This window comes from Amblyomma americanum, chromosome 11 (genome assembly GCF_052857255.1).
Source record: "Amblyomma americanum isolate KBUSLIRL-KWMA chromosome 11, ASM5285725v1, whole genome shotgun sequence".
NCBI classification, from domain to species: domain Eukaryota; kingdom Metazoa; phylum Arthropoda; class Arachnida; order Ixodida; family Ixodidae; genus Amblyomma; species Amblyomma americanum.
This window is the reverse complement of record NC_135507.1, coordinates 1,942,633-1,956,618: the sequence shown is the minus strand read 5'-3', so window position 1 is coordinate 1,956,618 and position 13,986 is coordinate 1,942,633. Positions and strand designations below refer to the sequence as shown.

At 42.5% G+C, this 13,986-nt stretch overlaps 1 protein-coding gene and 1 long non-coding RNA gene across 17 annotated transcripts in view; one reads left to right on the top strand and one right to left on the bottom strand.

Annotated features, from left to right (window-relative positions):
* The window catches only part of LOC144110152 (inactive phospholipase C-like protein 1), a 113,645-nt gene that overhangs the window by 38,978 nt on the left and 60,681 nt on the right, over positions 1-13,986 (bottom strand). For all 12 annotated transcript variants that reach the window (XR_013309721.1, XR_013309723.1, XR_013309724.1 and 9 more), the window contains 9 exons: positions 12,827-12,976; positions 10,957-11,163; positions 8,889-8,928; positions 3,533-3,662; positions 1,522-1,634; positions 1,386-1,449; positions 931-1,024; positions 733-850; positions 260-345 (listed from right to left, as the gene is read on the bottom strand). Coding sequence is in view for 7 of the 12 variants with exons in the window: in XM_077642990.1 (XP_077499116.1) it covers positions 260-345; positions 733-850; positions 931-1,024; positions 1,386-1,449; positions 1,522-1,634; positions 3,533-3,662; positions 8,889-8,928; positions 10,957-11,163; positions 12,827-12,976 (1,002 nt within the window). In the remaining 5 variants the exon portion in view is untranslated. The remainder of the gene's footprint in view (positions 1-259; positions 346-732; positions 851-930; positions 1,025-1,385; positions 1,450-1,521; positions 1,635-3,532; positions 3,663-8,888; positions 8,929-10,956; positions 11,164-12,826; positions 12,977-13,986) is intronic.
* Positions 1-13,986, top strand: part of LOC144110154 (uncharacterized) — a 60,845-nt gene that overhangs the window by 46,598 nt on the left and 261 nt on the right. Inside the window, exons 4-5 of one of the 5 annotated variants that reach the window (XR_013309730.1) lie at positions 7,039-7,135; positions 10,715-10,925. This is a non-coding gene — a long non-coding RNA (uncharacterized LOC144110154). The other 4 variants (XR_013309729.1, XR_013309728.1, XR_013309726.1 and 1 more) reach the window with 4 other exon arrangements.

The following is a 13,986-nucleotide window of genomic DNA, read 5'->3' as shown; positions in this document are numbered from 1 at the left end:
GGTTCACTCAGATTCGTCATATACAGATTCATCATATACGCCATCCCAAATTGCGCGTAACCATGAAGTGGGCATTCTGCATGGCTGAGCTAGCCAGTTCATCCCTAAAATTACTAACGATTGGGATCATTTTTAGGACAGCCATTGGAGAGCATTGGTTCTCTCCATGTCTGTTCATTGCACTCTATTCCATGGAACTCGCTGGGCCTAAAATGTGTAAAAATAATTATACTACAGTGTAATGCAATCTAATGTTCACCTTTGACTAGACGGCAGCCTTGGCTGAGTGCTTGAGCATAGCCGTCTGCACTTGAAGGGCCTTTTAGTTGATCCTCCATAAGGTATCTGCATGATAGTAGTGAATGCAAACACAAGACGTCTTACAAAAACTTATCAGCACAGACTCTGCTGCTCTGAACATCAGCTCTCATGTAATGGATAAGCAAGAAGACAGAAACAAAGCCATTTAGGCCCACACAAGGACATTTGGAGCAGCCACAATAATAAACTTAAGCTCAATCATGTCATGATGTTCCACCGAGTCCTCTACATTCCACAGGCTGCTGCCGGCCTTTGTGAGGAAACAGAGATGTTGTCTGAAAGCTTTGTTGTAACATAGATCACAAAAAAAAGTAGAAAAAAAAGCTGATGTGCAAGGTATAGGAGAACAAAGAATGCTGCGCAGTACTTGGAAGCCTCACACTGACGCTGCTATGGACAGGAGGAGCTCACGTGTTGTGTGAGGAAGATATGAAGTAGTGGCACAGAGGCAGTTCCATGTCCTGGAACACCTGCTTGTGTGCCTGGTCCATTAGGCTGCACTCGTCCGACAGCAGGAACAGCGTGAACCCTGTCACAGAAAGGCACCGAGTTGAAGCAAAGGAAGGTGCGCTTTTTCCAATATCGTGGGCAGCAATGAAGAAAGCATACCGTCCAAGAGCATCTGCCTATTTTTTCTGGCCTCCTCCGAGGGCTCGTAGCGCTGTATCAGCTTAAGGCAGTCATCAACGGTGATGTTCTCAAACTGCCAGGAAAAAAACAACATTTTAGAACCTCATGCACATCTGCACATTGTCTGCATTAAAAATGCTACACTGGGCCAAATAGCCAGCTACAAAAGAAACATGCTTAAGTTTTACTTGTTTTCAATGGGCCCTGGAGCTGTTCGTGCCAGTCCCATTGGCTTCTTTTTCTCAATTCCCACACTTTACACCTTTGGCACTGCATATTCTGCTTACAATGTCCAATTATAATATCTAATCAATGTGTAACTTACCACACATTATAATATCTAACACAAGTGTCCATTATTCTATGTGCACATGCCTCAGTGAGCTGGAAAACTGCTTCAGTGGATCAATCTCAAAAGTTTACAAAGTGCCTACCTCCTGTTCACCTTCAAGGAAAAACTGAAGGTCCTCAACAGTAAGGTAGTCCTTGCCAGAATATCTGCAAAAGTCCACCAAAACAACGTAAAACACTGCACAACTGTTTATGGTAGCATCTGAAACTGTCGCTCACCTGACCATGAGAAAGTACACCTCGGGGCGTGTGGCCAGCTCCTTGAAAAGGCTTACAAACTGAGTTCTGTCTATCCTCCCTCGGTCTTGCTCTGTCTTCCCAACATCAAACTCCTGCCAAAGCGAAGGTGTTAACAGAAGCTTCATTCAGGTTGTTCTTTGCTGGAATTATGGTGCAAGTTAGGTAAAATATAGAAGAACACATCGTGTGTTATCTACGAGTTTTGTTCCCAACATAGAGGCTTTAGCAGGGTGGGATTGAAACTTGAGGAAGTATAAAGACAAGTAGTGCTAAACAATTTACAGACACAACACAGGGAAAGAAACTATACAGTAAATACTAAATAAACCCATGCAGGTGCAAAATGTATAATGAGCTGCACAAAGCAGAGTCGCAATAACAGATTTCAAATATTAAGCTCCAACCAGTGCTTGAAATTGACTGTCATTCACTTTTACTGCAAAACCATCCCAATCAGTTATTGAGTGAGGAAAAAAATGAATATTGAAAGCATTGTTCATGCACTAGAAAAGGAGCATACTAAAAGAATTCCTCCATCTCTCGGAATCACCAGATGATGATGCAGCAGCAGCATATATTCATGCTTACTCCTTTTTAACTGACCTTCAGCTAGGTTAAAATAAAATGCAAACAACAGGTCTCATTCCTATTTCAGTTCCTGAAATTTGTGTACCATGCACACAAATTCGTACGTATAAATGTTTAGGCACCACTCGGCAGCCTTCGAAAACCACTGTGCATGCAGACATCTCACGGTACTCATGGAAAGCAGGAACTAAGCAGCAGTTCACTATGCGGTATTGAGACCAATTTAATGCTCATTCCTGTCAGCATGAGCTTTTCTTTTGGCTCTGCAGTGATGAACTCGGGTGCAAGAAGTGCCCACAGGCTGACCGTGAAACCTGCTGCACTGTTTCCAAGGCCTCTGTACTACAATATGCAAGATGACATGAACAGGGGAGCTGTGGCCATGCCATTTGATGCACTGACTGCTAACCACAGTTTTGGTCTGTGCTGTCACGAAGGCTATGCTTAGTTTTGTAGGCACGAGTTTGCCCAGCAAACTGTTCTCAAAAACTTTGCATTGCTACTGCCGCTATGCTGCCACCACTATGAGAAAGCATCTTGTACAATGCTGCTAAAGCAGCCAAAGGAAAGTGTATGGCCAGATATGTGCCAACTAGCAATGCAGACACAAAACAACGGCCTTGAGGCAACAGCAAAAGTCGGCACTGAGCTTCTGCCTGTGTTACTTATGCTTGTTCCAGCTCCACACAACTCTCGTCTCAACCAAAATATGTAATCTTAGAATTTTACAGTGGATTCTTACCCGGACACTGAAAGTAGCATTCATGACATGGGGCAAATAACTTCAAGCACACAGTCCTCAAATTGCACAGTTTTGATGCATTAGGAGTGTTGCAGAAGCCTATCTGACTTGTGGTGCCATGCATGCAATGGTATGCATAATTTCAGCAAACAATTGTTCAGTTTGGTGAGTGGAAACAAAAGAAAGGCTACTATTAAAAAGCCTGGACACTGGAAAAGATCAGTTGTCTAAATGGACTATTATTCCATTCTCAAATGCCAAAATAATTTAAATAAGTAACACATAGGACAGATGCTAGGCAACGCCAATTCCATCTGTGTCAACACATGGCAGTGCCAGTCCAGTCTGGGCTTAGTGCTCAACAGGCAGACTTAAAAACAGTACCCATTTTCAATTTCTACCAGATGGCCCAGTCAGGTAATGATGAAAGAAGCAATTATATGCAGAACAGACTGAAAAATGATATCTCCAGATGTGTACATGGAAGAGTCTCAGAGTCGTCAGAACCAAGACAAAAGCCTCAAGAAACTTTTCTAATATATAACCTCACTTATAATCAATATGTGCTCACAATTACTTGGCCATTTTTAGGAACGCCAATCCTGTGAGAGCCGAGTAATCACATCAAAACCACACAGGTGCAGAAAGTTTTAAGCTTACCATCATTTTCTGTTTCAGCCTGACGACACTGAGCTGGCTGTTGAGTTTCTGAACCAGTGCTATTGTCTCCACTTCGTCCAGGAGGCCCTTTCTCTCGGTGTCTGCCTTCTCAAACATCTCCTGCAGCCACCTGGTTGTTTGCTGAGTCAAGGAGCAACACTAACAGATGTTCTCCATTTTCACTTTATAGCGCAATGGTATCGTGCTCAGATGGCAGTCCCAAGCATGTAATTTCTCATCACTAGAACATATACCTGAGTGCATTCCGATTTTATATTAAGAATTCAACAACCTGACAGGACCAGTTCATTCTGCACTGCCCACAATTTCTGTGAACAGCACTAGCTCGCAATCTGTGCTGTTAATATGCAGTTGGTACCGACACTAACTCTGCACACGCAGATATGATAATTAGTATACTTATACTGAATTTTGCTATTAAAGATCAACCTCCAACTAAACATACCAGAGCACTAGTCACGACATAGTGGCGTCAGTATTCACAAGCATCATTTTCTAAACTTGACATGTGACGCAATGCTTTATGTTCACACAAAATTTTAAACATTAAAACTGCACATCCACTGCTTAATACAGTTGCTTCAACACTGAATAAAGAACCTGACGGTCCTATTTCCAAGCTCGCATTTCAGAACAAGAACTGCTTGCCACACAGCTCAAGAATACATTCGGAGAGTTGAGCAATGTTGGGACACAAGTGTGGTGATTAATCAAAGGAAAGCTGGAGTCTGTGACCATGCAGATAATGTCTGTAGCTGTATTCCTTGCATATCATGAGTTTGCTGCAGCATAACACTGTTTGCTGTAGCATAAGATGAAAGCATGACCATGGTCATGTTCCATGAGCACAAAAAAACTCAACTTTCCTTCTCTATGTTCTTTTTCACTTAGGGTGCCTTGGTGCAGGTTCCTTTCAGAGCACCCTACTTTCACTCTCCTAATTACCCCCCAATGCCAACCAAGCACATGCCTGGTTGACCTCGCTGCCCTATGTTTCTTCTTTCTTTGTGCAATCCAATCCAACACAGCACACAACAGGCTGTTGCCTGGGCAGCTATTGGTGATTTTCACGTAATTGATGCCGCGATGCTGTGGCGCCACATAGTAGTCTAAGAAAGATTGGCAGCATGCGGAAGCAATTGTTTGCTTCTTTGCGAATGCTTTGCCAATGCATGCAGACATTGTTGCCATAGTTTCCCTACAAACATATTGGCAGTTTTCACAACAGATGTGACATGCTGCAACCACACCACGATGTTGCCTATGGAGCATTAGCCCGACATATTCGCGTGTAGCAAGCACCTACAGATGTCGTCCCAGGAATGTCATGGCAAAAAGAAAGCTCGGCAGCACTGCTGCACACTTTTTTGTATGTCAACAACATGAAAAAGCAGGGTGGCAGTGTTCCATTGCTTGCACGCTGCTATAAGGAGGATACAACTTAAAAAAAAACAGTAGTTGCTAACTCTGGGCTACGGTCCGTGGTGTCCTGTATTATTCTGCTGGCCAATCGCAACAGTAAACGAAATCAGCTTTTTAGTGTCTGACTATATTAATCAAGCCAAGTATCAAAACTCTATGGCTTATGATTTTTTTTTCTTGTGAGAAGCTTCTTGTTCAGGTAACAAAAGTTTTAACAGTGGACTACTGTTCTTTCTTCGTGGAGGAGTTTTGTGCGGGGCCCTGAATGTAGGCAAATCCCAAAGAGAAGGCAGCTTTGGGCATAAAGCTTCATAATATAGTCAGAGGGAAAACTAAACTTCTTCCACCATGGAGACGTGCAGGAATGTTGGGAAGACGAGGCTTCTTGCTTGGCTTGCCTATGCAGAGTCTGCATCGACGTCACGATGATTGCCATCTTTCGGTCCAAAAAGCGCGGCGAAAGCCTGGCTGGTTTCCTTATCCACTTATCACCAATTGGTTACTTTTTAGGACTCCTCAATTTGGCTGCACTTTCTGCACAGTTCAGGCAGTGCAGAACTCTTGCACTCGATTTGTCAGTACAGCTAGCACCACCTGCACTCCGGTACTCAATTTGATGTCGTACTGCACTTCTGCACTAGCTTCCTGGCGAGTTCTGTTGCAAGTAGTGTGAGGTGCTTGGCGCACTCCGTAGCAGACGGCCCCACAGTCATACTTGCTTTAGTAAACGGCATTGAGGCGGCCGCATACCATGCTAGATGTGGCATCTGTGCTGTGCACAGCTGAAATTACGTTGTATGTGTACAAATCTGCGTGTGTGTGGTTCCATTCACGCCTTGTAACCAACTGGCTGGCAGGCGCACTGCGTATGGGTTCTCTCTCTTTCCAGCCTCACACAGTATTTTATGTACCATTTCTTTTTTGCGGGCAATAAAAAAAGATGGTTTGGTTTGTTATATGGGGGTTTAACGTCCCAATGCGACTCAGGCTATGAGGGACGCCGTAGTGAAGGGCTCCGGAAATTTCGACCACCTGCGGTCCTTTTACGTGCATTGACATCGCACAGCACACGGGCCTCTAGAACTTCGCCTCCATCGAAATTCGACCGCCGCGGCTGGGATCAAACCCGCATTTTTTGGGCCGGCAGCCGAGCGCCATAACCACTCAGCCACCGCGGCGGCAAATAATAAAAAAGATAATTACACGCAGCATGATGGAACGTTTGTATAAGAGACAGAAAGAGACAGAGACAGAAAGAGAGATCACGTGAAAACTATCTATTATAAAAAGTGGAATCAGCAGCAAAAATGCTCTTCTCTTCTTGAGGCAAACCTCTTGCAGAAATGCTGTGAAAGTTTCCATCCCAGCCTAACGTTGAACTTTCACTTGCGTTAAATGTACTAAAGTGAAAAACACAGCACTGAAATATTTAATGTGTGCACAGAGGAGAGCATCGCAGCACAACTACCAATTTCGAGATACAGTCTACATTTTCGGCCCAACAATAGCCAAGCCAGACATAAAACCTCGTTTTCCCAGCATTCCTATGGTGGATGAAGTGCTCTTTAAAGTGCCTCAGAAAGGGGCTTAGCAAGACCGAGCTTAGCCAAGTATAACTACGCATAACTTTGTGCTTTCACTTTGTATACTTAGGCCTAGCCATGTTAAACCTTTGCTTGATTTTTTCCCTTCTGTTTCACTTGAACACTAATTCTGTGTTTACTCCCTCAATTCTGTACATGAGTAATAACTACTCTTTTAATTTAGTAAGGGAGTAACAAAAAGGACGTCTGACAGAATTTGGTGCGGTGAACAACCCCCGGTTGCTGATGTCGTATGCCAGGTTTCGCGCGAAAGCCCGGCAGCATGTGTCGCCGCGAGGTGCGAAATCGGGAATTTTTAAAAATGTATTGTACATTTCCCGCTCGCTTTTTAGGTCTTGTATGCGGCATGAACGCTCGGAGTACTGTACTTTGCATAGTGCAAGCATTTTAAAGCCAAGCTCGAGCATCCTTTTCTGTGGCCCTCAAAGAAACTTTAATAGGCATCGGCTTTCTCTCTAGGTAATTTGGGTGCAGAAAGCACGGATTGGCAAGCCAGTCACAGCATCGACAGCCGTGTGTTAACAACATTTTCATGGAGATAACTTCTTTCTTCCAGGTAAGGACTCTGCCATTATAGCTTTCTTTGGTTTTAATGGAACGACTATTGCGATAATTGTGGCTGGCTGTTGTAATTGCTGCCGTGATGCAACTGTAATACTATACTCGCAAAATTGTATTTCATCGTAATCTAAGCTTCAATTAAAGCGCTGACATTTTATTTTATCCTCTCATTTTATACTTTCGTATTGGTGCTTGTTCATTCCAAACACTTGTGTTTCACAGTCCGCAAGATAAAAACCTCAAAGCAGAGACCTCCGCTACCTGTGTGCGCCGACACGCAATGGTATCGAGTTCTCATCGCAACGTGCTACAGACATGAGCAGGCTTGTATCAGACCGCTCGAGCGGCCCTCTGCAGAGCAAACGCAGAGAAATTTTATACCAAGCACTGCGTTTCATGGCTACTGCTCATGTTGACGTGAAGCTGCATGGAAATAAACACAATGAATGAGCAGCACATTTCTCTTAACCCGATGCTTGCACATTGTGAATTGTTCCGCAGCACACTGCTCCAGTGCTCTAAACAAGTCTCCTCACGAATTTTTACATGTTGCTTGCTCGTTTGAAGTGATGGCCACACGCAAATGCTGGTGGGGTTCAGCCTACTGAGTTGAAATCTAAAACTAGGTGCTCACCTTCAATGAAAAAAACGTGACTCAACCGTGCAATCAAGTAAACTTAAGGCATGCAGGCCGATCACGGAGTCCTTTACGGTTGCCATCTTGGCTCGACTGCGGTGCCGCCTATAGTTTGTGAAAATCACCAATATCTAGAATGGAAGACATTGGGAAACTGCCGTTCCTGTCTGAACTACTGCGGAATGCGTTTGGCACACAGTAAAGTGCAGATTATACAAGTTGCCCAGTAAATTGTCAGCATCTCCACAAAATGGATTCGTGAATGTGAGAAAAGTAGACCCATGATTTTTTACTGCGATTGCCACTATTCAGCCAGATGCTGTATGAGCCAGGAAAGAGACTTTGTCTATTTTTCACGACAACAGCTGCCTCCTAGTGTTTCATTACCTGTGACAGAACTGCATTGTAACTTACTGAATTAATGCAGTGGTATGCTGCAACTTCTTCATTCAGTCATGTATTTATTTGCATGGTAAAGTTCTTTCTATACTTCACAAGAACCCCATCCCTAAAGAAGAAAGGCATGAATGGCTGCAACCAAGCTCGCACATTTCAGTAACTGTTGGAGATATACTATAATCATACTCCTATGGGGCATTAAAAAAAAAAGTGTTCCAAATTTTACCCTCCACTGCAGCCAAACTTGCTTTCGTGACACCAATGCCTGTTGTCTACATCATATTTGTTTATTAACTGCAAAAAGTATCCAGAAATCTTGAAAGAATTTTGACTGCATGAAAAGCATAGTTTATTTATTTTGCTGCATATCATTATCAGCACTTCAACATGGAGAACCTGCTCCATCTGAAGCAATAAATGCACATCTCACACACACGTCACTCTGTATAAAAGATAAGCTGAGAGCACTGAGCAGCTATGATGAAACTGGGTGCCTTGCGCATGCACATGCTAATCCGTTATCACAGCCTGGAAAGAACGCAAGCAAGACGTCATTTGGCAAGGACGTTCTTATCTTTGCCCAAGTGGGGGGACAAAGACATTAACAAATTGCCCCACACGACTCTTCGCACGACTCTTAAAGAGGAGGTGTGCCAAAGGGCGTGTGGTACTATAAAGTGCCAATGGGGGCAAAAGCTGATAACAAGGATACTTCTCTCGCATCCGTTGACGTTCATCCAAATTGTCAGGTGCTGCAAGAAATGGAAGGAAACCATGTCTTGTGAATCTAAATGCTCACAGTTTCAGTTTCACAAGTCTATAACGTAATCACGCATCATCAGTGCTGCAGCAGTAGGCATATTGAATACATAGGCAGCGGTAAAACATGCTAAAAAAGAAAAGTACCTCAGAAAAGCATGCCTACACCAGGTAGAAAAAAAAATTGCAAAAAAAAGGCAATTCTATCATCCTCGGAAGAAGTTTAGCGTACTCTCAAAGATGAAGGATGAAAACAAAATGATCATGAGGCACACTGATAATAATAAAAAAATTGCTAAATATAAGATAAAAGGACTGTGCTCACTAAATGGCCTGACAACAGTGCTATGAATTGTAATGCTATCTACTTTCATTTCACTTGTATCGTCCCTTCATTCCTGACATTACCTTGATTTTAAAATCAAGAAAGCTCTTAAGTTAAAACCTAACGCCATGATTTTTCATTCTGGCTTCCAAAAAATAAAGACGACAGATATAGTACGAAAGGAAAAAAAAAATTGGTGTAGATAAACTGTACAAAAGAGAAAAATAAGGTTGGAAACAATGTGAAATGCATGAAGAGAAACAGTAAATGCTTGACCGTAAACCCCCGTAAGAAAGGGCCTCAAGTGCAGAAGGCCGTACTCGCCTGCAATGCAACAGACATGTAAAGCTGTTTCACAAGCGAGCACTCGGAACAATACCCGGGCCCCGCAACACACAAAGGAGCATGGGAAGAGACTCGGGTGTCACAAGAAGCACTGCTTTGGAAAAAAACAAGTTGTCATGTCCTAAGAAAAAGAAAAAAGGAAGAGAGAAAGGCATGGAGAAGAAAGTAACACAAATGAAAGAACAACAACACACCAACTCTTGGCTGAAAGCTCATTCCTCAATCAATTGCGTCTGTCACTTTCAAACACGAGTCTCTGCTGACGGGAAGGTCACGCAAAAAAAGGAGATTGCACAAACGTGCCTTGGTGCAGAAAAAGACACGAAGGAGCTGAATGGGCCACTGTAAAACTTTTAAAGCCAGAGTAAATAAGAAGTAAAAAAAAAAATTGGCAATACGCAAAACGATTGAAAGGTGCTCTCATGAAACCTCACTGCAATGAAATGCCTACCCATCTGTGTCTAGGACTATGAAGGCTGAGCAAATCCCAGCAGTGAAATGCTGCAGTGTTTTAAATACCAAGAAAAGCTACAGAGTATACTGCATGAAAATACTTCAGACACAGTTTGTATCATTGACACTAATTTTATGGAAATTTCCATGAATATTCACAGTGATAAAAGGTATACAAAGTGTTTCGCCGAAGCTCAAGCAAATTCAACTCACGATAAATTTTTATGAAGTAAAACATAGCTTGCTGTTCAGCTCCACAAGCAAAGATAAGAAAAGGCAACAGCTACTATTAGTGTATCCTGAAACATGACCAAGTAAGTTTAGCCTCAAAGGACAGCTCCATTAAGTTCTTGGCCTCAGTAAAATCTGACAGCAAAAGATGCTTCCATTGCTGACAAACCGGGAGTTTAATAACTGAGATGTCATAGCTGTTGCCTTATCAGAGCCACTGCTTCCTTGTCCCAGTGTTGTTTATTTGTTATACCTCTACAGATTACCGCAGCTCACTCATGGAGGAGGTAATTTCATATATGCGCAATCCGCTTCGTCGTGGAAAAAATTGGGGGCCTGCTTCCCTTGTAAAAAATCTATTCTCAGAGATGGAGCACCTGACTGTGACACACCTTGCGAGGCAAAACTTGTTCTGTCTTTTCCAGATTACAGAGCGATTAAAGGCAAGAGACAAGTGCCGACAAACGCAGATGTTTTTGGGGTTGAATGACAGGAAGAAGGGCATTACACATTGACACTCTGGAAAAAAAAAAAAATGCAAGTTGAGTTGTAAGCTCGACACAACTTCCCCACCTTGTACTGAATAAATGACAGACAACTGCGGAAAAACTTCCATTGCAGGATAAGCAGCAAGTGAACTATTTGCGAATGAAAGACAGCTGCTTACATCGGTTGGCTGCGATGAGCATGTTCAGTCCCGTGACCCAGAAGTTGGCTTCATCCGGGGTCGAGGCCACCAGGTCGAGCGATTCAAAGTCGTCGCCATAAATGACCGAGAAGACACAGTCCTCAGAGTAACAGCCGGCCACCTCCTTGTCTCTGAGCACATCAGTGCTCTTGCCGATGCGGATTTCTCGTATAGAGCGTATGGATACTGAAAACAAAAAAACTTCTTGAGACTTGGTGTCCACATGTGTGGATGTTATCACAAAAGAAGGTTTGCAGTGTTTGCAAGTAATGAAAATCAATAGAGCCGTTTGTGTTCTGCTTTTGTTTGAGTGCAGATGCGAGGATACTCCATAATTCTGCAGTGCCTCAAGGGCAGATTTAGTAAATTAAGATATAGTTTTCTACATAAAATTTAGCCAAACTTGCAGTGCTTGTGTCATTAATTATGCAGATATTGGAACAAAAAAATTGACAGATTTCTCTCATACTTATGCAGTATTTTGATTTCTTGCATACACAAATTAGTACTCTAAGTCACCCCAATATAAATGTCAAAAGGACAAAAACATGATTTTTATGCTGAAGTAATCACAAATGTCTGCTTTAAGAAAACAACTTGCTTATATTCTTACAGCCTCGCTTAATGAAAACAGAAGAGAAACTAATTCATATGATGACTGGCTATCCGTTTCTACAAAATTATTTAAAAAATAATGGAAATAATGAATGAAAGTGAGAAAATAAAAACAGACAGCCTTATAGCTTTATTATCATCTCGGGACTAAATTGTAATAAAAAAAACTATTTCTAAGCAAGCATAGTGATGGGCTGAATACAACCAACTGCTCAAAATATAGGAGCTTGAAAGAGTAATGATATGTGTTTTGTTTTATGTTCGCTTGCTTTGCTGGGTTCACTGATTACCCAGGATGCAATAACAGGGCTTGGTAGGAACAGCAAATGTAAAGCTCTTAAATGGCAATTAAGATGATCAGGGAAAACATACAGAGCAATTGGGAATTTGTTTTTTATGAAGGAATATACTTTTACAAAAGCAGGAGTCACCACTTGCTACTGCTAAATGATATCCCCATGACATGATCCCAAGAGGCTGGAACTTTGAAACAGACGACAGTAGTAAGAGCTGCTCCTCAACAAATTGCCTAGGTAGCAAGCTTTGCTTCTCTACAGTGGCTTATAAAGCCCTTTTCATCCAAGAAAGTGTACACTATATAAGAAAGCCGATTTTGAGGGCAGCTTCCTAAAATGAAGATGGTTGCTGCACTTTCGCATACAAAGTTTCATTCCATTATTTTGCACATGGACGCAAATGACAAGAGTAGATCCGAACTAAGGTAGCCAGCACCTTGTGTGCCAAGCATTTAATGCAACAGCATTGAAAGCCTCACTGGGAAGAAAAATTTGTCGTCAGTCATAAAATTGGCTGGAGGAAAGTGACGTCACCAGATTGGATAATTCCTGTTGGCTGGAGAGACTGGCAACTCACAACATGTCCCTGTGAATTATGTGCTCCGTTAGATAGGTGGGCACAGGAGGCACATCGTCATGAAATTAGGCGTGCATCAGCAAGTGAGGCATGTTCAATAATTCAATGCAGTGCAACAGCTTATTACACTGAAGCCATGCTTTCATACTACCACCTTAATTTATTAAAGGGAAATAAGGTGAAATTTCCAATCAAAGAGGGAAATTCTCCTTGAAATGGGAGTCACACAAGAGGTGGGTTTAGCAACATTCAAAAGTAGGAATATCTGTGCACGTACCAAATAAGTTCTGCTGGAAAGTAGGGCACTGCAGTGCTTGCATGCAACAGTGCACCTACTTTGGACGATAAGGCAAGAACTTACATCTCGCTTTGTTGGACTTCTTTGACGAGGGAACCCACTTAATGGCTGAAAGATCTTCCTCCAGCGTGAAGTAGCGGCGGTACTGGCGTGAGCTGGCCCTGATCTTCAGCAGACTGCTGCCAGTGATCATGAATTGCAGGCAGTCATGGGCTGCGCCAAAATGGACAGAAACAATGCACATTAAACGGTCATGCCCTTTAATGGTAAGGAACTGCGTTGTCATCAGAAGCTGTGGTTCAGATTGCACATTCAGCTCATTAGGGTTGCACTCCTAATCCAGAAACGCTGAGGAAGGGGCGGCTAGTGAGAAAGGAGGCACCTGAAGCGACGATGGCTTCAAGCCAGTCAACCATTCTACCGTCTTAGCTGGCCAGGAAATGGACACATGGAGCGTGTTACCATCAAGCTTTTTTCCTTTTCTCTGGACTGTAATACCTTTACCTCCTTTTTCTTTCTCTTAGTGTTGTCAAATCATTCCAAAACATGCTCCTGGTAGTTTATGCCAAGAAAACAGCATGGACACAAGAAGAAGAAAAATGAGATATTTAAAATTAACAGAAGTTGCCTGGAAGAGATCTGTTTTCTCGGAAGTCACAAGTGTGTGCTTTTCTTGCATGCAACTAGCACTTTCCAAAATGGAAAGATGTTTTCTTAACATGGTCTTCCACCGACTAACTTAATTACATTCAGTCGTCAGGTAGCATAGCTGGTGTATGAAAAGGGGGGGGGGGGGGGGGGGGGGGGGGGGGCACAGTGCTCAATATAGAAAATCTCGTCAAAAGTTGAAATTTAGAGAACAGCAGATTTGGAACCTGCAAGGACTTGTCAATCGCACCCCAAAGAACCGATGTTTTTGAATTACCTATTTTTTTACTGTGCAGCCACTTTGGCGTGATGATAAAGAGGGCATTACACAAGCATAAATATAATGTTCTGTGTAGAAAAAAAACCAGGCTGATAAAACGAGAATGTCATTGCATGAACCATTCTTTTGGCTAAAAGTTAAGAGCAACTCTAGGCTCCTACCATATGTTTGTTGTGTTGCCATGCTTTCTGCAATTTTGGTATAACAATGAAGCAGATAAAAATTAAAGAAAATACTATAAAAATTATTAAATTATGAAAATTGGTCACAAATACTGAAGGTGTATGAGTGAAAA